The 25,503-nt window shown below is 40.7% G+C and overlaps 1 protein-coding gene across 2 annotated transcripts in view; it reads right to left on the reverse strand.

Annotated features, from left to right (window-relative positions):
* ATP7A (ATPase copper transporting alpha) overlaps window positions 1–25,503 on the reverse strand; it is a 233,049-nt gene that overhangs the window by 76,226 nt on the left and 131,320 nt on the right. For both annotated transcript variants that reach the window (XM_080653268.1, XM_080653267.1), the window contains exons 4-6: window positions 24,365–25,090; window positions 6,505–6,711; window positions 2,143–2,306 (exon numbers count right to left, since the gene is read on the reverse strand). In XM_080653268.1, the coding sequence (XP_080509394.1) occupies window positions 2,143–2,306; window positions 6,505–6,711; window positions 24,365–25,090 (1,097 nt within the window). The remainder of the gene's footprint in view (window positions 1–2,142; window positions 2,307–6,504; window positions 6,712–24,364; window positions 25,091–25,503) is intronic.

A 25,503-nucleotide genomic window follows, 5' to 3' on the forward strand; every position in this document is an offset into this window, starting at 1 on the left:
TTGAGGTGATACTAGCACCACTCTGAAAATATACTAAAAACCACTGAATTGTACACTCTAAAAGAGGTTTATAATTTGTGAATTATGTTTCAATAAAGCTATTAATTTTTAAAGTCTTTAAAAAGTAAAAATCTGCCCATTCTTTTTAATAGCTGTTTAGTATCCTACAGTATGGATGTGTCATAATTTATTTACCTATTCCCTAACTGACATTTAGTTTTTTCCTATCTTTTGATATTATAAGTAACAATATAATGAACATCTTTACACATCATTTCATACATACTAGTATGCAAACGTCTGTTCGATAACTTGCTACAAGCGAAGCTTCTGAGGCAAAAGCTATACGCAACTTTACTTTTGATAGATATTGTCAAATTCCTGCTAAGAGCTTAAATCAACTGATATTGCAAGAGCAATATGAAAGATCACAAACACAGTGTTAACAAAAATTGTTTTTAATTTTTACTAATAGGTAAAAAATGGCATTTCAATGCAGTTTAAATTTGCTTTACTCTTATTAAAATGAAGTTGAATAGCTTTTCATATGTTTAAAGAGGTAATGTTTTGGTTTTTCTGTGAGCTGTCTGTTCATATCCTTTACCATCTTTCTTTTGGGTTGCTGGCTCTTTTCTTATTGATTTATAACAGTTTCTCGTATATTAAGAAAATTAACCTTCATCTATGAGATGAATTACAATTATTTTACTTCCCTTTGGCTTTATGTTGCTTTTTTCCCAAGAAGAAAACGTTATGTACCTGATTTATCCATCTTTTCATTTGTGGGTGTTATATGAGATAAAAAAAAGGCCCTTCCTACTCTAATATTATTTTTTAAATGACAGATTAGATGTTATCATTAGGGAAATCTGGGTAGAGGCTACATGGAAATTCTCTGTGCCATTTTTGTAACTTATTTGTGAGTCTAAAATTATTTCCATAATGTATTGATAGACTTATGTATTATAAAAACAAATATACTAAAATGTTAATTGTAGAATCTTGGTGGTGTGTATAAGGGTGTCCACTGTATAACACTTTTGATTTTTCTGACATTTGAAATTTTAATGCTAGCCTATTGAAAAAAAGCTCCAAATATTTCTTTTAGAAATTTCATGGTTTCATTTTTTACATTTAAACTTTTGTTTGAGCTTGTACCTATTTTGGCACAGGGTTGAAATGTTCATTTTTAATTGTTAAAGTTATACAAATAAAACTTGATTTGCTGGGTTGGAGAAAATGACCATTTTAAACCAATATGCCCCATTGCTTCTTGGCCTTTGAGCTAAGATCAAGTGTAAATCAGTATGTCTTACTTCAGCCGAAACCGGTTTGGCTCAGTGGATAGAGCGTCGGCCTGTGGACTGAAAGGTCCCAGGTTCGATTCCGGTCAAGGGCATGTACCTTGGTTGCGGGCACATCCCCAGTGGGAGGTGTGCAGGAGGCAGCTGATCGATGTTTCTCTCTCATCGATGTTTCTGGCTCTCTATCCCTCTCCCTTCCTCTCTGTGAAATATCAATAAAATATATTTTAAGCCAAAACCGGTTTGGCTCAGTGGATAGAGCCTCAGCCTGCGGACTGAGGGGTCCCAGGTTCGATTCCGGTCAAGGGCATGTAACTTGGTTGCGGGCACATCCCCAGTAGGAGGTGTGCAAGAGGCAGCTGATCGATGTTTCTCTCTCATCGATGTTTCTGACTATCTATCCCTCTTCCTTCCTCTCTGTAAAAAATCAATAAAATATATTTAAAAAAAAATATATATATATATATATATATATATATATATATATATATATATTTAAAAAAATATGTCTTACTTCATTTATAAAACTGTAATGCATCTGAAACTTATTATTTTACATGCTATAGGTAAGAATCATACTACATTTTTAAAAGTTGATTTTCAGTTATTCATTTAAACCAAATTCTTCCTTTTGGGTTCTTAATAGAGATATGATTATCTTTTACATTCCATGCTTGAAGGCCACCATTAAGATATATCTTATCCTTCCATTTTCCAGTTCCCTTAATTTTCCTTTTATGTCTTATTTTCCCAGCTTTAATTATGTCTGGAACTCTTTTTCGAATCATTGTTAAATTTTCCTGGAAATTTTATTAATTACACAAATATTCTTACTTACAATAAGTTCTAAAACACCATCCCCTTCATCAGCATTTTCTATCACAGTGGCTCCAAATCCAAGCTCTCGAATGAACTCAGCTATTATCGGGGGTTGTGTAACAGCAGGATTATATCTTACTTCTGCTTTCCCAGCCATCAAAGCCACAAGTACAGAATATATTCCTAGGAGCATTGATAAGAAAAACAATTCAGATAACACACCTTTAAAAAAAGAGTAATATTCCAAGGTTGCGCGTTTGATCCCCAGTCAGGGCACATATAAGAATCAACCAATAAATGCATAAACAAGTGGAACAACAAACTGATGTTTCTCTCTCTCTTTCTCTCAAAATCAATAATTTTTTTTGAAAATTTTTAAAAAGAGTAATGTTTGTTTTTCATTTAACCGTGAAAGGATTAATGGGAATCTGGAGAAATTTGTTACTGAACTTTAATCTTAAACCCAAACCAAATAAAACTATTTGAAAAGAGGGCCTTATTTTCTTAAAAATTTTATTATGGAAATTTTCAATTATATATATACAAAAGAGAGAACAACATAAATTTGATGTATCGATCACCCAGCTTCAACAATTATCAATAATACCAGGCTAATTTTTCTTCTATGTTCCTATCCAAGTAATCTCTGCCCTCTACCCTGATTATTTTCAAGCAAATCTCAGACATCATATCATTTCACATGTCAATATTTAAATATGCATTTCTTAAAGATAGAGACTGTTCTCTTTAAAAATAAACATAATACCATATAATAGCTAAAATAATTCTTCAATATCATCAAATATCTAGGCAATATTCACATGTCCACAAGTGTCATATAACCATTTATTAGTTAATTTAACACAGGGTTTTTTTGTTTGAATTAGGATCCAAATAAGGCCCATGAATTGCAATGAGTTAAGACCTAATCATATAAATATAAAGCATTTTTAGAAACTAATGAAATAGTCCTAGAGAAAGGAACTCATGATTTTAGGAGATCACTGCAGTTGTAGCAAAGAGTTTAAGACTGTACCAACATACACATAATATCAAATAATAGTCATTTATTTAAATTCGCCAAGTTTTACTGTCTGGCACACACTAATCTAAAGTGCTCTTATTTCTAGAATGAAAAAGTGCCACACACTTGTTAACAGAACAAAGGAGTTCATTTTATGGCAGTCACACTGTTCTTTGGTGAAAGCCTTTTGTTAACAAACATCCCACTTCTCTAGGCCAGCTATTGCTCTCATTGCCAGGAAGAAAATTAATTTCACATAGTAGAAAATGGCAGCTCTTTCTAGGAATCTGTGGCACTTAGTGGCTACCTGATAAGGAATGGGGACCACTAGTCAGTAGGTCAGCTCTGGAGTTTGATAAAAAGGAAAAACCCCACAAATATTACCTTAATAATTTTTATTAAAAAAACAAAGCATCTAATAGAACCTAAGTTTTCTATATCAAGTGCTTCTCTGGACCTTGTGGGTACCAACTAATTCAGAGGAATGGTTCATAGGAAAGTGTCACTAATAAAAGGATAGAGGAAATAGGAAAAATTATTTTTTGCTCAAGTGAATGTAATCTATAGCCAAACCGAAATAGAAGGGAAATTCTGGTTTATTAAGTTTCAAAAATAGGTTTAATACTTATTATGGATACTTTTAAAATTCTTACTTCAAATTATAATTAGAAGTCTCTATTCAATTTTAGAAATATAATGAGGCTAAACTATGGGAAGACCAGTGTTACTTAGTTTAAAAAGAAAAAAGTCAACGTAGTCACCCCAGCTAGGCCAATGGTATTCCTAATTGGGTTAAAAGGTGGTAACGGGGATAATAGAGAGTAACTGGTAGAATCAGCTTAATAATTTTTTTTAAAAGATTTGTAATTGGCACAGGCATTGCTTGTCTCATGAAAATGGCTATTTCTGACTTGCCCAAAATAGTTGATTATAAAATTAAACAGGAGTCCCAGAAATTTCTTTTTGCTTTCATTTCCTTGCAACCTCCTTCCTTTTCTTTTTTAATCAATCAAAGTGTAATATAAGCTTCAGCCTTGACTGCACTTTTATTAGATATAATGGAGGCTGAAATGAAAGATGCAAAAGTGAAAGAATGCAGACAAGATAATATTGAAATGAAAATGGCTCTGTATACATTTTGTTATAATGTTTTGGTCTTATATATAAGGTGATTCTACTTACCCCAGACCTGCATTATTACTATATATACTTTGAGCTATTTCCCCAATAGTGGGAATAAGCTTATACTAATCTTACTTATTCAGCCCTTGTGACTAACAGCATGTATCTTTAAGACATCTGGGGTTAGGGGTGCCCATGACTTAAGTCTCATTAACATAATCACGTATCTCTATGGTTAAGAAATCTACTATGCCATACTATGAAGTCCAATAATATGAATGTAAATGTATAAGCTAAAATATCTGAGTGTGACTAAATAATGTTGTAGAATTTCTAAGACTTTGTAACCTAAAATTACACAATATTAACTTTTTTTAAATATATTAACTTTTGAACATTTTTACTGCAAGCAAAGTTCAACGATCAAACTGTTGTAAGAGAACAATATAAGGAGTGGACAAAAAAAGTTTACAGTTGTGAGTATGTGAAACACAGAGTTTATTCTTGTATTACTAACTAGCGGTCCGGTGCACGAAATTCGTGCATGGTGGGGGGAGGGGTGTCCCTCAGCCCGGCCTGCACCCTCTCCAATCTGGGATCCCTCGGGGTATAACCGGCTGTCGGACATCCCTCTCACAATCCAGAACTGCTGGGGCCTAACTGCTTGCCTGCCTGCCTGATTGCCCCTAACTGCTTCTGCCTGCCAGCTTGATCATCCCTAACTGCTCCCCTGCTGGCTTGATTGCCCCTAACCACCTCTGCCTCGGCCCCACACCCGGGACCCAGGATTCCCTCCTCCAGCTGACCACAGGCAGGCATCTGGGATCCGGGCTTCCCTCACTCTGGTCAGCCATAGGCACCTGGGCTGGCTGCAGCCACAGGGGATGATGGGCAGGTAGCTTCGCCTGGGCTGCAGCGCAAGTGCTGGCACCCGGGACCGCGGGGTGGGTGGCTTCTCCGTCCCCCCGGCCACAGCCAGCCGTAGGTACTGATGCCCGGGACTGCAGGGTGGGCGGCTTCTCTGTCTACCAGGATGTAGCCAGCCTCAGGCGCTTGCACCCGGTTTCTCTGTCTCCCCCAGGACATGGGGCAGGCAGACATGAGGCTTCTGCAGCTGGCTGCGGCCTGGGATCATGGGGCAGGCGCCTTCTTCATCTCCCAGGCTGCAGCCAGCCTCAGGCACTGGCACCCGGTTTCTCCGTCTTCCCCAGGAAGTGGGGCAGGCAGACATGAGGCTTCTGCAGCTGGCTGCGGCCTGGGATCATGGGGCAGGCAGCTTCTTGGTCTCCCTGGCTGCAGCCAGCCTCAGGCACTGGCACCTGACTTCTCCGACTCCTACAGGCCCGGAGCAGCTGGGGGGCGGGGCCACTACCATCTTTGTCAGGTTAATTTGCATACTCACTCCTGATTGGCTTGTGGGCTTAGCAGAGGTACAGTCAATTTGCATCTTTCTCTTTTATTAGTGTAGATTAAGTTATTATAGTATTATTTATATTATTTGTCTTCTTTTTGTTATTATTTATATCCTTACTTATGATTTATCTTTTAGTAACAATGGCTAGTAATTTAACCTACTTTTTCCCACCCCTGTAATTCCAAAACAAACTTGGTTTTAGTCTTATGCTTGGTCTAGGTATAGTAACAATTTATGGATTTTAGTTGTCAGTTTTACACATAACTTTATCAGGAAATTTGTATGTTTTTTAAAATACATTGCACCCAAGGTCCATAAAGAGTAATAATCTTGCCCTAGCCAGTTTGGCTCAGTGGATAGAGTGTTGGCCTGCGGACTGAAGGGTTCCGGGTTTGATTTCGGTCAGGGGCACATGCCCGGGATGCCGGCTCGATCCCCAGTGCAGGGAGGCAACCAATCAATGATTCTCTCTCATCATTGTTTCTATCTCTCTCCCCCTCTCCCTTCCTCTCTGAAACAAATAAAAATATATATTTTTAAAAAGAATAGTAATCTTATGTATTTCCTTTTGATATTTTTCCTACAAGTTTCATTGATATTAAAATGTGATCATAAAGCAAACGAGATAGGAACCATATATAAGGGAACAAAACACTAACAACAACTGGCTGTCAGAAAGTCAAGGCTGTCCTGAACATTACTGATACTCTTTAGGAGGTCTTGGCAAGAATTATAAACATGGTAACAAAACGCATACAAAGACAAAAAAGTCAGAGTCCTCAAACTAGAACATAAAACAACAAGCTTTAAGAGTGTCTCACCTTCTTCTCGTCTTAAATTCCGTTCAATGTTTGCTACACAGGAAGCACAAGTCATACCGGTGACTTGTATGTAACACTTAGATGACGTCTTTGCCTCCTCCTTGTTGTGAATTGGTGTCATCATTTTAGCATAAAATTCATTAGTTGCAGTCAAATGTGGCATTTCTGACGAGGGCTGAGCTATTACTACCAATGGCTCATGTGTACCTGGTAGACAGGAAAAGATTCTTTTCATTTGATGTATTCTCCAGCTGCATCCTAGTCATTCATCACAATCCACCGCCAGACACTGTCAATCCATTCCTTTGAAAGCAGCATGGACCTATGTTATCTTTACACTTTCTAGGAAGTGACTTCTAATTTCAATGCTGTTCATCCCAGTTTTAAGGAAAGTCTAAACTGAGTAAATAAAACTTTGGTTATATCAAGTTATTTCAGCCATTATTTCCACCCCAAACCCTAGGTAGAGAGTAGTTTGTTAATGGATAGCTCTTATTTTTATAGCAGATTTTTATCACCATGCTAACAATTTGCATACTCATATTAAAGCAATTCGTGGTATAGTAAATGGAACCAAAAGCAATTTACAAAACAGCATTGCAGTATAATGTTATTTAAATTTTTGAGTGTATGTATATATGAAAACATGCATCAGAAAGCCTGGGAAGCTACATACCAAACTATGAACAGTGGCTACTTCTGTTAGAACAGGAACAGAATGACAGACAAATAAACAAATTTACTCTATAGACACTTCTGTATTGTTTGAATTTTTAACACTAATATATGGTATTTTTTAAACTAAAATATCTTTGTGGACAATGGAAGAATAGACAAGGAATAAGTTAGCAATAATCTTAATTTTGCACAAAGGAGTACTTAAGAATCTCTTTGTAGAATGCTTATGGTATTTGGAACAGTGGGAAGTGCCTATCATCCCAGAAGCTCCCCTGAAGTCTCAAAAAAAGCTGCTATTTCTGTTTTAGTTTATTCAGTGCAGTATTAATCACTTCCCAGAAGGAATAAATTAGACTCTCTAGCATATCCATGCACCTGTAAAAAAAAATCTAAAGATTTTCTACTCTCCTGCAGAAATAAGGAAGAAAAGAAGTGAAGTGGAAATTTCCACTAACCTATCTAACTTGTTCTTTCTTCCCCTTGAGCAAAAATCTGGTTCAGGTCTATATGGAGAGCTGACAGAGGAAGCCCTACATAGCAGAATTGGTTTTTAGGATGCTGAAGAAGGGCATCTTTGAAGAAACTTTAACAAAAGCCTGACCATTTCTCTGATGAATGTAATGACATAGACTCCTCGAATCAGTATAATAATGGTTCTAAAATTTTAATGCACATACAGTCACCTGGGAAATCTTGTTAAAATGTAGATTTGATTCAGTACATGTAGGGTAGGAGCCTGAGATTCTGTTTTTCTACCAGTCTGGGTAAAGCAATAGACACTTTGAATAGCAAAGGCCTAGATTCTTCCAATTCTGAAATTACTCAGTCTTGAATGAATCACTCAGACTATGAGAGCATCATTCAGAACATAGCAGGCAAAATTTACCAAAGAGTACCGTAATGTTAAAGAACTCATAAAGGAGGCTCATTTGCCCAAAGAAAATAGCTTTGGCTTTGAAAAAAACATTTTAATCTCACCAGGATCTTACTTAATTCTCTCATAATTACTACCAAGACTTAATTTTTTTTTAATATATTTTTTTATTGATATTTCACAGAAAGGAAGGGAGAGGGATAGAGAGCTAGAAACATCGATGAGAGAGAAACATCGATCAGCTGCCTCCTGCACACCTCCCACTGGGGATGTGCCCGCAACCAAGGTACATGCCCTTGACCGGAATCGAACCCGGGACTTTTCAGTCCGCAGTCCGACGCTCTATCCACTGAGCCAAACCGGTTTCGGCCAAGACTTAATTTTTTGAACTTGGAAAATGAAAAATGTTTATACTGTGAATTAGTTTATGTCTTATTCCAGAAGAAGTTAGTTATTTCAGGCATGAGAGGTAATCTGCAATTTCCACACTATAAGTACAGTATTAAATTAAAATGTCATAAAAATAAAATAAGTCATAGAGGCAGTCCCTTTTAGTTACACTGGCATGACCTCTCAACACAATGTATAGGTTAAAAAGCCACAATGAATTAAGTGGGTATAGTTTCTTTAAATTAGCTTTTCTACCGGCTATCGCAACACTACTTATTCCTAAATGAATTCAAAAGAAAGGTTAACTTTCCTGCTCTTGAGGCACCAATCAGAAAAGATTCTAAAATTTTCAAGAAAGGGTTTCCAATCCGATCCTCAAAACTGGTAGGTTCAGTGTCTAAACTAACGTGAAGAATAAATACATAATCAGAAAATGGTTTAAAAACAATTATAAATATCATGTCTGCAACTTACTCTCAAATGATTCAGAAAAAGTTATATATGTGTGTTTTTATTTATGTGTATGTATAGATGTCTATCTGTTGATAGAGAAAGAGAATGATAAAACAAATGTGGTAAAATATTAACAAATGGGGAATGTGAGTACAATTGGTAAACAGAAATTCTTTGTACTATTCTTGCAGCTTTTCTGTAAGTTTGAAATTAAAGATAAAAATGTTACAAAAAGGAAAGGAATTTAATCAAGTATTTTGTTTGCTTTAACTGGTTAGTGAAGACAACTTCATATGTCTGCTTAAGAGAATGATGAGATTGATGGTCATAAAAAGCACCCCCATTTCTTCTCATTATCTTCTTTAATATTTACAGCTTATCCAGGACTAGTATGACATGAAAGTGAAATGTGCTGATCTCTGTTTGGGTCAGGTTACAGTGGTATACAATGGATCAGCACTGACACTGACATTCAGAAAATGGGTAGCAACAATTCTGGTGGCATCTTAAACACTGATTGATCTCTAGCAGAAACACAGAATACAGTCATTTGATGTCAAACTTTTATCCCAATAATATGGGTCACTGTAGCCACTATTCTACCTATTCTTTTATGGTGACATTCACTGTGCCACGGGTTTTTTGTTGTTGTTTTTTTCACCTATTCACCATGGCCATCAATGTGTTTATGAGCCCTAACATGCATGGCACATAACAGGCTCCTGGCAATTATTTGCTGAATAATCAAATCCTAGCACCCTTAACAATAGTAGGTTGAAGTAAAAACCATTATTAAAAGTTACTGAACAGCCCTGGCCGGTGTTGGTCAGCAGTTACAGTGTCGGCCTGCGCACAAAATGGTCGTGGGTTCGATTCCCAGTCAAGGGCATGTACCTGGGTTGCAGGTTCAATCCCAGGTCCCAGTTGGGGCATGCGTGGGAAGCAACCAATCAATGTGTGTCTCTCTCACATCAATATTTCTCTCTCTCCTCTCTCTCTCTCTCTCCCCTCCACTACCCCTTCCACTCTCTCTAAAAATCAATGGAAATATCCTTGGTGAGGATTTAAAAACAAGTTACTGAACATGTTGCATTCATGGTTCTGAGGACTAGGTAAATGACAGACATGGTGCCAGCACTATCAAGTACTCTTGAATTCCACTTACTGATCTGATCAAAATGTTTCCTATTGTTCAAGTGCATCTTTGAATTCATCTAAGGTAATTAGAAAGTTCAACTTTTGCTGCACCCATATTTCTTTTCTTTTAATTTCTTTATTAAGTTATTACATACGTGTCCTCATCCCATTAGCCCCCCCATGCACCCATATTTCTTATATAAAACCTCATATATTTAGCTATTTTAAATTATATTATTTAATGTTATATTATTGCATTAAATGAACAATGTTAATATACTATTAATGAATATCTATTAATGAATTTAATAGATTAAATTCAGAGATTTTATTCAAAGAGGTCAATGCAGCAAATTATTCAGACAAGTGCTTCTCAAACTTTAATGTGTATGTTAATTACCTGGGGAGCTTATTAAAATTCAAATATAGACTTTGTTACAAAAATATAGACCCAAGTGAAAAGAACAAATTCCATTTTGAGGTCCAGTCTGAAAGTTTGTGCAGTCATTGCTTATGATATGACAGATACCAGATTTGATCATGAAAAATATTTGTTTCATACCATATGTAATATAATTTGTGTTTCTATATATATGAGCCACAGGAATATCACAGTGTAAGTAACTTGTTTGACTAATATTGATGTAAATTAAACTTATTTATGTAGTGTTCATCATTGGCAACATCATGTATGCCAAAATATTTTAATTTAACAGAAACTGAGGAATAATTCAACATGAATTAGTGAAATGTGAATCAATATAATTTCAAATATTGTCATTTTGAACATTTAAAAGTTGTGATGATAGATACAATTAAATTTTGCTGAACTAATTTTAGTCATTTTTTATGGCTACCTGATAGAATTTCACTTCCAATATTTCCAATTTAAATTTTTCTTCATGTTTAATAATTTCCTTTTACAATTATAGATTCTTATAATTTATTCAGACTTTTAGTATTGGAGCTCTTTAACATTTTAGTATTCTGTATAAATTTTCTAATAGGGAGTTATTTATCCCTATTAGAAAATATTGGTCTGAAATTTTCTTTTATCAAAATGAGAATTCTAGGTAGAAATATAAAATTGTACAGCTACTTTTAAAAAGATTTTGGCAGTTCCTACAAATGTTAAATATGTTCACCATATGACCCAGAAATTCCACTCCTAGGTATGTACCCAGGATAAATAAAAACATATATTCATGCAAAAAATTGTATACAAATTGGCCATAGCAGCATTATTTATAACTAGAAGCCCGACGCACGAAATTTGTGCAAGGGGCTTGGCCCTCGCAGCCCCGGCTGCCTTGGCCAGCCCTCACAGCCCTGGCCAGCCCTTGCAGCCCCGGTTTCGTCTGGAAGGTAGTCCGGACAGTCATTCTGCTGTTCAGTCTAATTAGCATATTAGCTCTTTATTATATAGGATAGCCAAGGAGTGGAAACTACCTAATTTTATATCAGTTGATAAATGGAGAAACAAAATGAGGTATATACATACAAAGGAATACTATACAGCAATAAAAATAAATAATGTACTGATACATGTTATGAACATGAATGAACATTTGCATACCTTGAAAACATTATGCTAAGTGAAAGCAGACACAAAAGGACAAATGTTCTATGATTACACTTACTAGTACATGGTACCTAGAGTTGTGAAATTGATAACAACAAATATAGAACAGTAGATAACAGGGGCTGGGATAGGGAAAATGGGAAGTCACTGCTAATGAGTATGAGGTTTCTTTTGCAGGTGATAAAATGTTCTAAAATTAGATAGTGGTAATGGCTGCAAAACCATGTGACTATAGTAAAAACCACTGGATTGTGAAATTTAAAAAATTTTTAATCCTCACCTGAGGACATTTTTTCCATTGAACCTTAGAGAGAGTGAAAAGGGAAGGGAAGAGATGGACAAAGAGAAACATCCATGTGAGAGACACATCGATTGGTTGCCTCCCACACGCGGCCTGACTGGGGCCAGGGATCGATCCTGAAACCCAGGTACATGCCCTAGACCAGGAATCGAACCCATGACCCTTCAGTGTGCCAGCCAATGCTCTAACCGCTGAACCACACCAGACAGGGCAGACTGTGTACTTTAAAAGGGTGAATTTTAAGGTATGTGAACTCTATCCTGACTTTAAAAAGTGAGAATTCTATAATTTCTACCTTTTGCCATGAATGTAAGAATCTTTAGTATATCTCTGGGTCCTCTTCCACTAAAACTTATCTACCATAATAATTTAAGCTGGGTTTAATATAATTTTTTATGCTTCTCAGTTTTAGTGAGCTTGAAAAAATTATTTTATTTGATATCCTTCATTTTGATCAGAAGAGCAAAGGTTACTGATGACATGGTCTGGGAATTCATTATACAACTTTTCCATTGTTATTTACAGCAAGACATTTCATTAGGGCATTTCCAGTTTAATTCAAGGCTATGTGCAATTCCAGTTCAAAACAACAGCTTTACATTGGAAAGTTCCATTGTATATACATTTTTTGTTTCAGTTCAAGGTAAGAAATGTCAGAAAATAAGAAGATTTTGGGCCAGGTCTGGAGTAAGTTGAATGCCTAAATTTAAACTCATGATTTAAATGTTATGATTTATTTCTACATTTTTTCTTTTTTAAAATAATATTTGCTTTTCCTATTATATATACACTAGATGCCCGGTGCACGAAATTTGTGCGGGGGGGTGGGGGGTGTCCCTCAGCCCAGCCTGCACCCTCTCCAATCTGGGACGCCTTGAGGGATGTCCGACCGCCCATTTAGGCCCGATCCCACTGGGACTGTTGGCTCCCAACTGCTCACCTGCCTCTACCTGATTGCCCCTAACTGCTTCTGCCTGCCAGCCTGATCACCCCTAACCACTTCAATGCCAGCCTGATCGACGCCTAACTGCTCCCCGGCCAGCCCGATTGCCCCTAACTGCCCTCCCCTGCCGGCCTGGTCACCCCTAACTGTCCTCCCCTGCAGGCCTGCCCCCCCCAAATGCCCTCCCCTGCAGGCCTGGTCCCCCCAACTGCCCTCCCCTGCTGGCCCGGTCACCCCTAACTGCCCTCCCTGCTGGCCTGATCGCCCAAAACTGCCCTCCCCTGCAGGCCTGGTCCCCCCCAACTGCCCTCCCCTGCAGGCCTGGTCCCCTCCCCAACTGCCCTCCCCTGCAGGCCTGTTCCCCCCCAACTGCCCTCCCCTGCAGGCCTGGTCCCCCCAACTACCCTCCCCTGCAGGCCTGGGTCCCCCCCAACTGTCCTCCCCTACAGGCCTGGTCCCTCCCAACTGCCCTCCCCTGCAGCCCTGTTCCCCCCAACTGCTCTCCCCTGCAGGCCTGGTCCCCCCAACTGCCCACAACTGCCCTCTTCTGCCAACCATCTTGTGGCGGCCATCTTTGTGTCCACATGGGGGCAGCCATCTTTGACCACATGGGGGCAGCCATCTTGTGTCTTGGAGTGATTGTCAATCTGCATATTACTCTTTTATTAGATATGATATATACATACATACATTCTTGTCATAAAAAAATCTTAAAATACATAGGAAAGTACAAGGGAAACAAACATCACCATTATCCTACCATTCATTAATAAACATTGTCAAAATTTTAGTTCAATTCCTGCCAGGAATTTTATTAATTCATATACATAAATAACAATATATGGTATAAAAAATCTTTACACCTATGTTTAATACTGACATAGATCTGTTTAGCTTTTCTTTTTTTTCATTTAACAAAATATGTGACACTCTCCTCTAGCATTAAGTACATTTAATACCATAATTTTTATGGCTTCATAACATTTCATCATACAGATGTATCATTATTTATTTAAGGTTTCTAGTTTTTAAATAATTATGTAAACATCTTTATGCATCTTTGTATATACATCACTGACTACCTCCACATGACTTAATTCTAAAAAATGGAATTACAATGCTTATTACTCATTTCTCATTAATAAAAGACAAAAGAACCAGCAAAATGGAGATAAATGAACATTAGGAAATTCAAAGGAAAAAGTGATGAAGATACCAAGATAGCTGCAGAGTAGGTAGAAGATAAACTCACTTGCTCCTGGCCCCAAACCAGATTTACAACTAAATTACAGAGCAATCAATCTGAATAACCAACTGAAAGCTAGCTGAACTAAAATACTATAATCAAGGATTTATAGAAGAAGCCACATAGAAACTAGTAAGAAGGGCAGAAATGCAGAACGGGCTGGCCCTCACACCCACATGTAGGGATGAAAAGCCAGAGGGATATCTCAGCTGCAAAACTCCCTACACCTAGGAGTGAGGGGTCTCAACCCAGTGCAGGGATCCCCATCCCAGAGTGACAAAGAAGGGAGAGGAGCCCACAAAGCACCTGCTGGGTCAAATCAGTGGAGATTCAGTCTGCCTGGGAGAGAAGACAGTCTGCTAGAGACCCAGAAACCAACTTCCCAAGGTCGAGCACTCCTATTGTTACAGCACCAAACTGAGGAATACACTACCTGGTCCTCCAGCTACTGGCCACACTACTCTGCCAGGCTCAGGTCCTACAGAGTGGTCTACTGACTGCACTGAGTTGAGACCTTTGGAGTGCTCTTTTTCTTTTTCTGGAGAAGCTTTTGGTCGAAACTCAGACAGTGATTGAACTGTGTCACTTTGGAAAGAGGACCATTCTTCCCCACCTCGAGTGCATACCTGTTCCCTCGCCCAACCTGTTCAATCACTGGGCCTACCACTGTAGGCCCTACTGAGTTCAGTCATGCTGGGAGGATTGCAGAACACTGGGACTTTTGGAGTGTCTCTCAGGCAGGCTTTTGTCTGGGAGTTAGATGGGAGGGGGCTGAGTTGTGTGACTACATTGCGAGGGAATCACTCCTATCTCCACTGGAAGTTCAGCCCACACTATCCCAGGAAAGGAGAGAAGTGTCCGCCCTCCAACATGTTTGCTGGCAACATCCCCAGAAGAAGATTGTTTGGCCTTCCCAAGTCCCAGTGACCCCACCTGGCTGAGCTCAGTTCTGCAGGGGGAAGGGTGTGCTGCTAGGAGATGGGACATTCAGAGTGTGTTTCCCTCGCTACTGTCTGGAACCAGGACAAAATACTTGGGCCCGTCCTGCGGGATTGGTCAATACCACCCCAAAGGGAGACTCTTTCGATCTATCTTCCTGAGTCCCAGTGGCTCCATCCTGTTGAGCTTGTTCCTACAGAGGGGATGGCTGGCTGCACCCAATCTGAACCTGTGGCATGCTCCTCCAGGGTGAACTACAGTTGGAAGCTCTGACAGAGACAGAGTTGTTTGGCTCTGGAGTAGGGGCCACTTTGCCCTCAATGATTGTATGACTGTGGGGCCCCAAGTAGGGGACCCACTAGCCCCGTCCTCCTAACCCATCTCACCCCACCCTACTGAGCTGATAGCCTGTAGAAGGGTCTGTGCATCATGGCCAACCTGAGCCCACTCTACAGCCTTCCTTTCAAAGGCTCTAGAGAAATACCAGGCAAACTCTGGGGGAGGCAGAATAGCTGACAAGTGGAGACAGACCTCAGGGAGCCTTGGACTTTTTACAGATACTAGAGGCCCGGTGCATGAAATTCATGCAGTGGGGGTGGAGGGCGTCCCTCAGCCCAGCCTGCACCCTCTCCAATCTGGGACCTCTGAGGGGATGTCCTATTGCTGGTTTAGGCCTGATCACAATCCGGGACTGCTGGCTCCCAACTGCTCGCCTGCCTGCCTGCCTAATTGCCCCTAACCACTTCAGCCTGCCAGCCTGTTCGCCCCCTAACCATTCCCCTGCTGGCATGGTCGCCCCTAACTGCTCTCCCCTGCAGGCCTGGGCCCCCTCAACTGCCTCCCCTGCCGGCCCAATCGCCCCCAACTGCCCTCCCCTGCTGGCCTGTTCGGCCCCAACTGCCCTCCCTAGCTGGCCATCTTGTGATGATATGGGGGCGGCCATCTTGTGACAACATGGGCATGGCCATCTTGTGACCACATGGGGGGCCATCTTGTGACCACATGGGGCCACCATTTTGCGACCACATGGGGGTGGCCATCTTGCGACCACATGGGCGTGGCCATCTTGCGACCACATGGGGGCGGCCATCTTGTGACCATATGGGGGCAGTCATCTTGCGTAAGGGTGTGACGGTCAATTTGCATATTACCTCTATTATATAGGATGTGCCCAGCTCTAAGCTGGAGGAAGCTGACCCTTGTACACAGATTGGTCCCTCCCATACAACCCAGGATAAATAGACAGCCACACACAGAGAATGACATGGTAGCACCAGACAGGTAGCCAAAGGCTAGTTACATACAACATCAGACATCGACCCGTACCTGAACCCTGCCCAAGTGAATGCAGAACCAACACAACTAGTGGTGGGCTTCAGACCACACTGGAGCCCAACCTAACTAGTAACGTATGTGGCACACCCAAAAGGGGATTCTCACAAGCACTAGACCAGGGGTGGGCAAACTTTTTGACTCGAGGGCCACAATAGGTTCTTAAACTGGACCAGAGGGCCGGAACAAAAGCATGGATGGAGTGTTTGTGTGAACTAATATAAATTCAAAGTAAAGGAGCGGAGGGGAGAGCAAGAGAACCCTCCACTCTTTTGGCTCCGCGGGCCGGATAGAACAGCCGAACGGGCCGGATCCGGCCCGCGGGCCGTAGTTTGCCCATGGCTGCACTAGACCCTGCTGGGAACAAATCCACCTCAGGGGCAGCCCCTGCACAGTGACTCATATACAGTGATCAAGGTTTATCCTTATAGTCAGCCAGCCTGAAGTGTTAACTCCACCCATAAAAGAACCAACAGCATTCAAGATACAACTACAACAGGAGGATTTACCTAACTCACAAGAAATATTCCTGGAGCATTGAGCTCAGGTGATGTGGAAGACTGTGCCACTAAGCTCAGCAAGACACTTTCATCATAAAGCAATTATAACACATTTGGGGGTCATTGCAGAGCTAACCAATACAAACAGACAAAATGGGGAGACAAAGAAATATACCTCAAATGAAAAGAACATGAGAAATCCCCAGAAAACAAATTAAATGAAATGGAAGCAACCAAGATATGAGATTCAAAGTTTAAAACAATGATTAAAGGATGCTCAACCAGCTTAGGGGAAGAATGGATGATCTCAGTGAGAACTTAAACAAAGATATAGTAAGCATTAAAAAGGACATAGAAACCATAAAAAAGAACCAGTCAGAAATTAAGAATACAATACCTAAAATGAAGAATACACTAGGAAGAATCAATAGCAGGTTAGGTGAAGCAGAAGATCAAATCAGCAATTCTGAGGACAAGATAACAGTAAGCACACAAGCAGAGCATCAAAAAGAAATTAGAATTTTTTTAAAATGAGGCAAGTCTAAGAGACATCTGGGAAAATAGCAAATGTAATAACATCTGTTTCACAGGGATACCAGGAGTAGAAGAGAGTGAGTCAGGGATCAAGAACCTGTTTGAGAGCTTGTTTGGAGGTTCTAACAGGAGAGTGCAGCTACTCATATAACCTTGACCAAAGACCAGTCCTCTCCTTTGCGGGGGAAGGTTGTCCTCTTCAACCAAGCATGCAGCTTCGGGAGGGATGCACATGGATTGGTGAAGGAGGAGGGGGACACCCACCTAGCCAGCCAGATCAGCTGAATCAACCATGGTGATCAATGGAGTGACAGATGTCACAGCCAGATCGCCCTCACCCTTTGAGATAGCACAGAGGGACCTGGAGAGTATTATGCTAAGCAAAATAAGCCAGGCAGAGAAAGACAGGTATCACATGATATCATTCATACGTGGAATCTAATGAACAAAATAAACTGATAAACAAAATAGATCCAGAGACATAGAAGCATGGAACAGACTGACAAATTTCAGAGGGAAGGTGGGGGTAAGGGGGTGGGAAGTGATTAGCCAGGGAACTTACATGCATACTAAAAACCTGGTGCATGAAAATTTGTGCACTTGGGGGGTCCCTCAGCCTGGCCTGCACCCTCTCACAGTCTGGGAGCCCTCGGGGGATGTCCAACTGACAGCTTAGGCCCGCTCCCCATAGGGAGCGGGCCTAAGCTACAGTCTAGCCTCCCTCTGCGGGAAGCAACTGGCAGGCCGATCGGGGGATGGTGCTGGCCAGTGAGCGGCCGGCCCCGCCCCCTACTGCCCCACCGCTGCCGCCGGTGGCATCCCTCTGCGGGAGGCGACCAGCAGGCCAATCGGGGTATAGCACTGGCCAGCAAGTGGCCAGCCCCACCCCCCATCGCCCGGCTGCCGCTGCTGGTGGCCTCCCTCTGTGGGAGGTGACCAGCGGGGCAATTGGGGGATGGCGCCAGCCAACAAGTGGCTGGCCCCACCCCCCGATCATCCCTCTGCCGCTAGTCACCACCGCCCCCTCAATCACGTCCCCTCCCTCTGCTGGCACCCGCCTTGGCTGGCCTGGCACTGCCTGCTCACCAGCCCCGCCCCCCGCCAACCAGTTGTTCTGCTGTTAGGTCGATATATGTATTAGGCTTTTATTATATAGGATATGGACACAGACAATAGAGTGGTAAAGGACTGGGGGGGCAGGGGTAGAGTACAGGGGGTCAATGGGGGAAAACAAACAAAGCGGACATCTGTAATACTTTCAACAATGAAGAAGAAAATAAATAAATGAAATCTTGGTGGACTTTAAGGGAAAGATAACAGCAATATAGTCATAATAGGGAGTTTTAACACCCCACTGACATCAATGGATAGATCTTACAGACAAAAAAATCACTAAGGCAATAGTGACTTTAAACACACTAGATAGAATGGCTTTAATTGATACTAGAGGCTCAGTGCACAAAATTCATGCACTCAGGGGGTCCCTCATCCCGGCCTGTGCCCTCTTGCAGTCCGGGAGCCCTCAGAGGATGTCCGACTGAGCAGGCCTAAGCAGGCAGTCGGACATCCTTAGCACTGCCGCGGAGGCAGGAGAGGCTCCCGCCACCGCCACTGCGCTCACCAGCCATGAGCCCAGCTTCTGGCTGAGTGGCGCTCCCCCCGTGGGAGTGCACTGACCAGCAGGGCAGCTCCTGCATTGAATGTCTGCCCCCTGGTGATCAGTGCATGTCATAGCAACCGGTTGTTCCACAGTTCGGTCGATTTGCATATTAGCCTTTTATTATATACTAGAGGCCTGGTGCATGAAAATTCATGCACTCAGGGTGGGGGGGTCCCTCAGCCTGGCCTGCACCCTCTCGCAGACCAGGAGCCCTCAGGGGATGTCCGACTGATGGCTTAGGCCCGCTCCCTCTGGGGAGCGGGCCTAAGCCGCAGTCTGGCCTTCTTCTGTGGGAGGTGACCCGCGGGCCAATCAAGGAATGGCCCCAGCTGCGAACGAATGGCCCCGCCCCCCATTACCCCTCAGCCACCACTGGTCAGCCGCCCCCTCATTGCCATCCCCTCCCTCTGCCCACTGGCACCTGCCTTGGCTGGCCTGGCGCCGCCTGCTCATTGGCCCCACCCCCTGCCAACCAGTCGTTCCACCGTTCAGTCAATTTGCATATTAGGCTTTTATTATATAGGATGACTACAGAACATTTCATCCCAAAGCATTAGAATACACATTCATCTCAAGTACATGGAACATTCTCAAAGATAGACCACATGTTAGGACACAAACTAAACCTTAATAAATTCAAGAAGATTGAAATCATATCAAGCATTTTCTCTGACCACAATGTTATAAAACTAAAAATCAATTAAAATTAAAAAACTGAAAAATATTCTAACACTTGGAGGCTAAATAAAATATTAAACAATGAATGGGTTAACAATGAGATCAAGGAAGATATCAAAATCTTCATGGAAACAAATGAAAATGAACACACAACAACCCAAAACCTATGCGACACCCTGAAAGCAGTCCTGAGAAGGAAGTTCATAGCATTATAAATCTACCTCAAGAATCCAGAAAAATCTCAAATAAATAATCTAATCCTACACTTACAAGAAGTAGAAAAAGAACAACAAACACATCTCAGAGGAAGTAGAAGGAAGAAAATAATAAAGATTAGAGCAAAAATAAATGACATAGAGATGAAATAATAAATAATACAAATGATCAATAAAAGAGGTGGTACTTTGAAAGATTTCTGAAGATTGACAAACCTTTAACCAGACTCATCACGAAAAAGAGAGAGAGGACCCAAATAAATAAAATCAGAAATGACAGGAGAAGTAACAACGGACACCATTGAAATACAAAGGGTTGCAAGAAAATACTATGAACAACTATATGCCAACAAGCTGGACAACCTGGGTGAAATGTATAAATTCCTAGAAACACACAATCTTCCCAAACTAAGCCAGGAAGAATCAGAAAAATGGAACAGACCAATTATAACTAATAAAAGCAAAGCATTAATTTAAAAAATCTCCTAGCAAACAAAACTCCTGGATGGGATGGCTTCACAGCCAAATTTTATCAAACATTCAAGAAAGAACTAACACCTATCCTTCTCAAACTATTCCAAAAATTCAAGAGGAGGGAAGATTATCAAGCTCTTTTTTCGAGGCCAGTATTATCCTAATTCCAATACCAGATGAAGGCACTATAATGAAAAAAACAAAAGTTTTCCCTGATGAACATAGATGCTAAAGTCCTCAACAAAATACTAGCAAGCCAGATCCAGCAATACATTAAAAAGATCAGCCCTAGCTGGTTTGGCTCAGTGGATAGAGTGTCAGCCTGCGGACCTAAGGGTCCTGGGTTTGATTCCAGTTGAGGACACATGCCCAGGTTGCAGGTTCAATCCCCAGTGGGGGGGGGGGCATACAGGAGGCAGCCGATGGATGATTCTCCCTCATCATTGATGTTTCTATCTCTCTCTTCCTCTCCCTCCCTCTCTAAAAATCAATAAAAATATATTTTTTTAAAAAGATCATATACCATATTCAAGTGGAATTTATTCTGGGGATGCAAGGTTGGTACAATATCCAAAAAACAGTAAGCGTCACACTTCATATAATCAAAATGAAGGATAAAAATCATAAGATCATGTCAATAGATGCAGAAAAGGCATTAGATAAAATCCAGCACCCATTTTTTTTATAGAAACTCTCAGCAAAATGGGACTAGAGGGATCATACCTCAAAATAATAAAGGCCATATATGACAAACCCACAGCCAACATCATACTCAGTGGGAAAAAAACTAAAAGCATTCCCTTAAGATCAAGAAGACAGGGATGTACACTTTCACCTCTTTTATTCAACACTAGAGGCCCAGTGCACAAAATTCGTGAACGGGGGTGTGTGTCCCTCAGCCCAGCCTGCACCCTCTCCAATCTGGGACTGCTGGCTCCCAACTGCTCACCGGCCTGCCTTCCTGGTTGCCCCTAACCACTTCGGCCTGCCAGCCTGATCACCCCCTAACCACTCCCCTGCCAGCCTGATTGATGCCTAACTGCTCCCCTGCCAGCCTGTTTTCCCCTAACTGCCCTTCCCTGCAGGCCTGGTCACCCCCAAATGCCCTCCCCTCCAGGCCTGGTCCCCCGCAACTTCACTCCTGTGCAGGCCTGGTCACCCCTAACTGCCCTTCCCTGCAGGCCCGGTCACCCCCAACTTCCCTCCTCTGCCAGTCTGGTCACCCCTAACTGCCCTCCCCTGCAGGCTTGATCGCCCACAACTGCCCTCCCTTGCAGGCCTGCTCCCTCCCAACTGCCCTCCCCTGCTGGCCTGATCACCCACAACTGCCCTCCCTTGCAGGCCTGGTCTCTCCCAACTGCCCTCCCCTGCTGGCCATCTTGTGGTGGCCATCTTGTGTCCACAAGGGGGCAGTCATCTTTGACCACATGAGGGCAGCCATCTTGTATGTTGGAGTGATGGTCAATCTGCATATTACTCTTTTATTAGATAGGATAGTACTGGAAGTCCTAGCCACAGCCATCAGAGAAGAAGAAGAAATAAAAGGTATCCAAATCGGAAAAGGGCAAGTAAAACTGTTATTATTCGCAGATGACATAATTTTGTATGTAAAAACCCCTAAAGACTCCACCAAAAATTATTAGATATAATAAATGAATTCAGCAAAGTATCAGGATACAAAATTAATATTCAGTAATCAGTGGCATTTTTATACACCAATAATGAACTAACACAAAGATTAATTAAGAAAAGAATCCACACTAGCTGGTATAGCTCAGTTGGAGCATCGTCCCATGTACCGAAGGGTTGCAGGTTCAATTCCTGGTCAGGACACATACCCAGGTTGCAAGTTCCATCCCCTATGAGGCACATATAGGAAGCAACCGATCATTGTTTCTCTCTCCATCTCCCTTCCTTCCTCTCTCTCTCTCTCTCTCAAAAAAATCCCATTTACTACTGCAACAACAAAAATAAGGTACCTTGGAATAAATTTAGCCACGGGGGTAAAAGACCTGTACACAGAAAATTATAAGATACTGAAGAAAGAAACTGAGAATATACAAATTAGTAGGAGCATATAACTTGTCCATGGATAAGAAAAAAAATAACATCAATAAAATGTCCATCATACCCAAAGCAATCTACAGATTCAATGCAATTCCTATTAAAATACCAATATCATACTTCACAGATTTTGAACAAATATTCCAAACATTTATATGGAACCAAAAAAGACTCCAAATAGCCTCAGCAATCTTGAGAAAAAACGAATAAAGTTAGAGGTATCATACTACCTGATATCAAACTATAGTACAAGGCTATATTAATCAAAACAGCATGGTATTGGCATAAGAACCTCGGATTCTGTTCCATTGACCAGAATAGGGAGCCCAGAATAAATTGACCTTTATGGTCAATTAATATTTGACAAGAGAGGCAAGAGCATACAATGGGGTAAAGACAGTCTCTTCAATAAATAGTGTTGGCAAAATTTGACAGATACTTGCAAAAAAATAAACTACACCACCAACTTACACCATACACAAGAATAAATTCAAAATGGATTAAATACTTGAATGTAAGTCACAAAACCATAAAAATCCTAGAAGAAAACATAGGCAGTAAATTTTCAGGCATTTCTTTTAGCAATATTTTTGCAAATGTATCTAATCAGGAGAGGGAAACAAAGGAAAATATTAAAAATGGGACTACATAAAACTTAAAATCTTTTGTACAACAAAAGAAACCATCAACAAAATGAAAAGGAAACCCACTGAATGGGAGAACATATTTGCCAATGATACATCTGATAAGGGGTTAATTTCTAAAATATATAAAGAACTTGTACTACTCAACACCAAGAAGAAGAAAAAACAATTTTAAAAATGGGCAAAGAACATGAATAGACACTTCTTGAAAGAGAACATAGTGATGGTCAATACACATGAAAAAATGCTCAACATCAGAGAGATGCAAATTAAAATCACAATGAGATATCACCTCATACCTGTCAGAATGGCTATCATCAATAAATCAATGAACAACAAGTGTTGGAGAGTATATGGAGAAAAGGGAACTCTTACATACTGCTGGTGAGAATTCAGATTGGTGCAGCCACTGAGGAAAACAGTATAGCGTTTCCTCAAAAAATTAAAAATGGAACTGCCTTTTGATTCAGTGATTCTACTTCTGGGAATGTCTGAAAAAACTTAGAACACTAATTCAAAAGAATATACTAGTATACATCCCTATGTTCATTGCAGCATTATTTACAATAGCCAAGATCTAGAAAAAGCCCAGGTGATCAGCAGTAGATGAGAGGGTAAAAAATCGTGGTACATTTACACAGTGAAATACTAAAAGGAAATCTTACCTTTTGCTACAGCATGGATGGACTCAGACAGTAATAAGTTAAGCGAAATAAGTCAGTCAGAGAAAGACAAATACCATATGATCTCACTTATATGTGGAATCTAATGAATAAAACAAACTGATGAACAAAATAGAAACAGGAGCTTGGATACATGGAACAGACCAGAGAGCTATCAGAGATGAGGGGGACTGGGTAGCTGTATGAAAGAAGGTGAAGGGATTAAGCACAAAAAATGTGTGTGTGTATGTGTATGTATGTGTGTGTGTGTGCGCGCATATGTATATATATAACATATAGACACAGACAACAATATGATGATAGAGGGAAAAGGGGATGGGGACTAGGTGTGGTGGTCAATGCGGGGAAGGGAACAGGGACATAAAGAGACTTTGCTTGGGGCAGTGGGCACCCAATGCTGTGTGCAGATGGTGTTTTGTTGAGTTGTACACTTGAAATCTGTTTGATTTTGTAAACCAATGTCACCCCAATAATTCAATAAAAAATAAAATGAATAAATAAATGAAAAATAAAAGAAAAAGGTGATAAATTACCTGACAAGGTAGCATCAAATCCCATTTCTTCTATAGCTTTTCTCAAAGTTTCTGGAGAGGTTAGTAGAGGATCATATTCAACAGTTCCATTGGCATTTGCAAGGGATACTAGTATGGATTTTACACCTGCCTTCTTTGATATGACACCCTCAATAGACTGCACACACGAATTACAAGTCATGCCATCAATGTTTATCACGGTTTCTTGAGTCAGAGGCTGGCTAACTATGTTCAAAGGAATCTTTTGAAGAGATGAGCTGGAGGGAGAGTTTGAGGTACTCTCAGCTCCACTTATAATACTAACTCTATATTGTCCTGGTGATATGGCCTCTATTGCTTTTCTCAGAGTTTCTGGAGTGACTAAGCTTGCATTGTACTTTACTACAGCAGATCTATTCTCTAAAGAAACCACTATGCTGCTTACATATTGGAGTGTAGATAAAGCACTTTCAATATTTGACACACATGATTTACAATGCATGCCATCTATGATGAAAGTGACTGTGGAATCATTGGTATATGATGGACTCCTTTGCTGTGATCCTTCTGAGAATTTGACTGGTGTGTTTTTTAGACGTTCTATATCAATACTTCCCAATCTGAGGTACTTGGGCTGCTTTTTGATGAATGCTGGAAAGCCCGCAGCTTCAATCTGCTTTTTTATTTCCTCTACTGTGATAAGATGAGGTTGATAAACAACAGTAGCTTCTTGGTTGTCCAAGGATACTAATAAAAAGAAAAACAATTATTTAATTCAATTATCCCTGGGCTACTTCAGAAAACATTCTGTAGACCAAATCAATACCACACAAAATTGTTTCTCTCTCATTGTTGTTATTATCCTTTGTTAAAACAATTATTTTCTTTTCAGAAAATGTTATTGACATATACTGGAAAAAAGTAAAAGATATGACCACTGTATCTATGGTCTCCAAGTTTCTGCATGCCTGAGTAGAAATATTAGTTATTAAGAACTCTGAACTCCATGAATCACCACCCCAACTGCCTTTTCTGCTAGTTCAAGACTCATGTAACTTTTAATCATTAGCTTTACTGATATTAATCCTGGGAATACACTGTACCTCAGATTTCAATGAAGCAATAAGCATTCCAGTCCCACAGATTCAAATCCCATGCTT

Source organism: Plecotus auritus, assembly GCF_963455305.1.
Source record: "Plecotus auritus genome assembly, chromosome: X".
NCBI classification, from domain to species: domain Eukaryota; kingdom Metazoa; phylum Chordata; class Mammalia; order Chiroptera; family Vespertilionidae; genus Plecotus; species Plecotus auritus.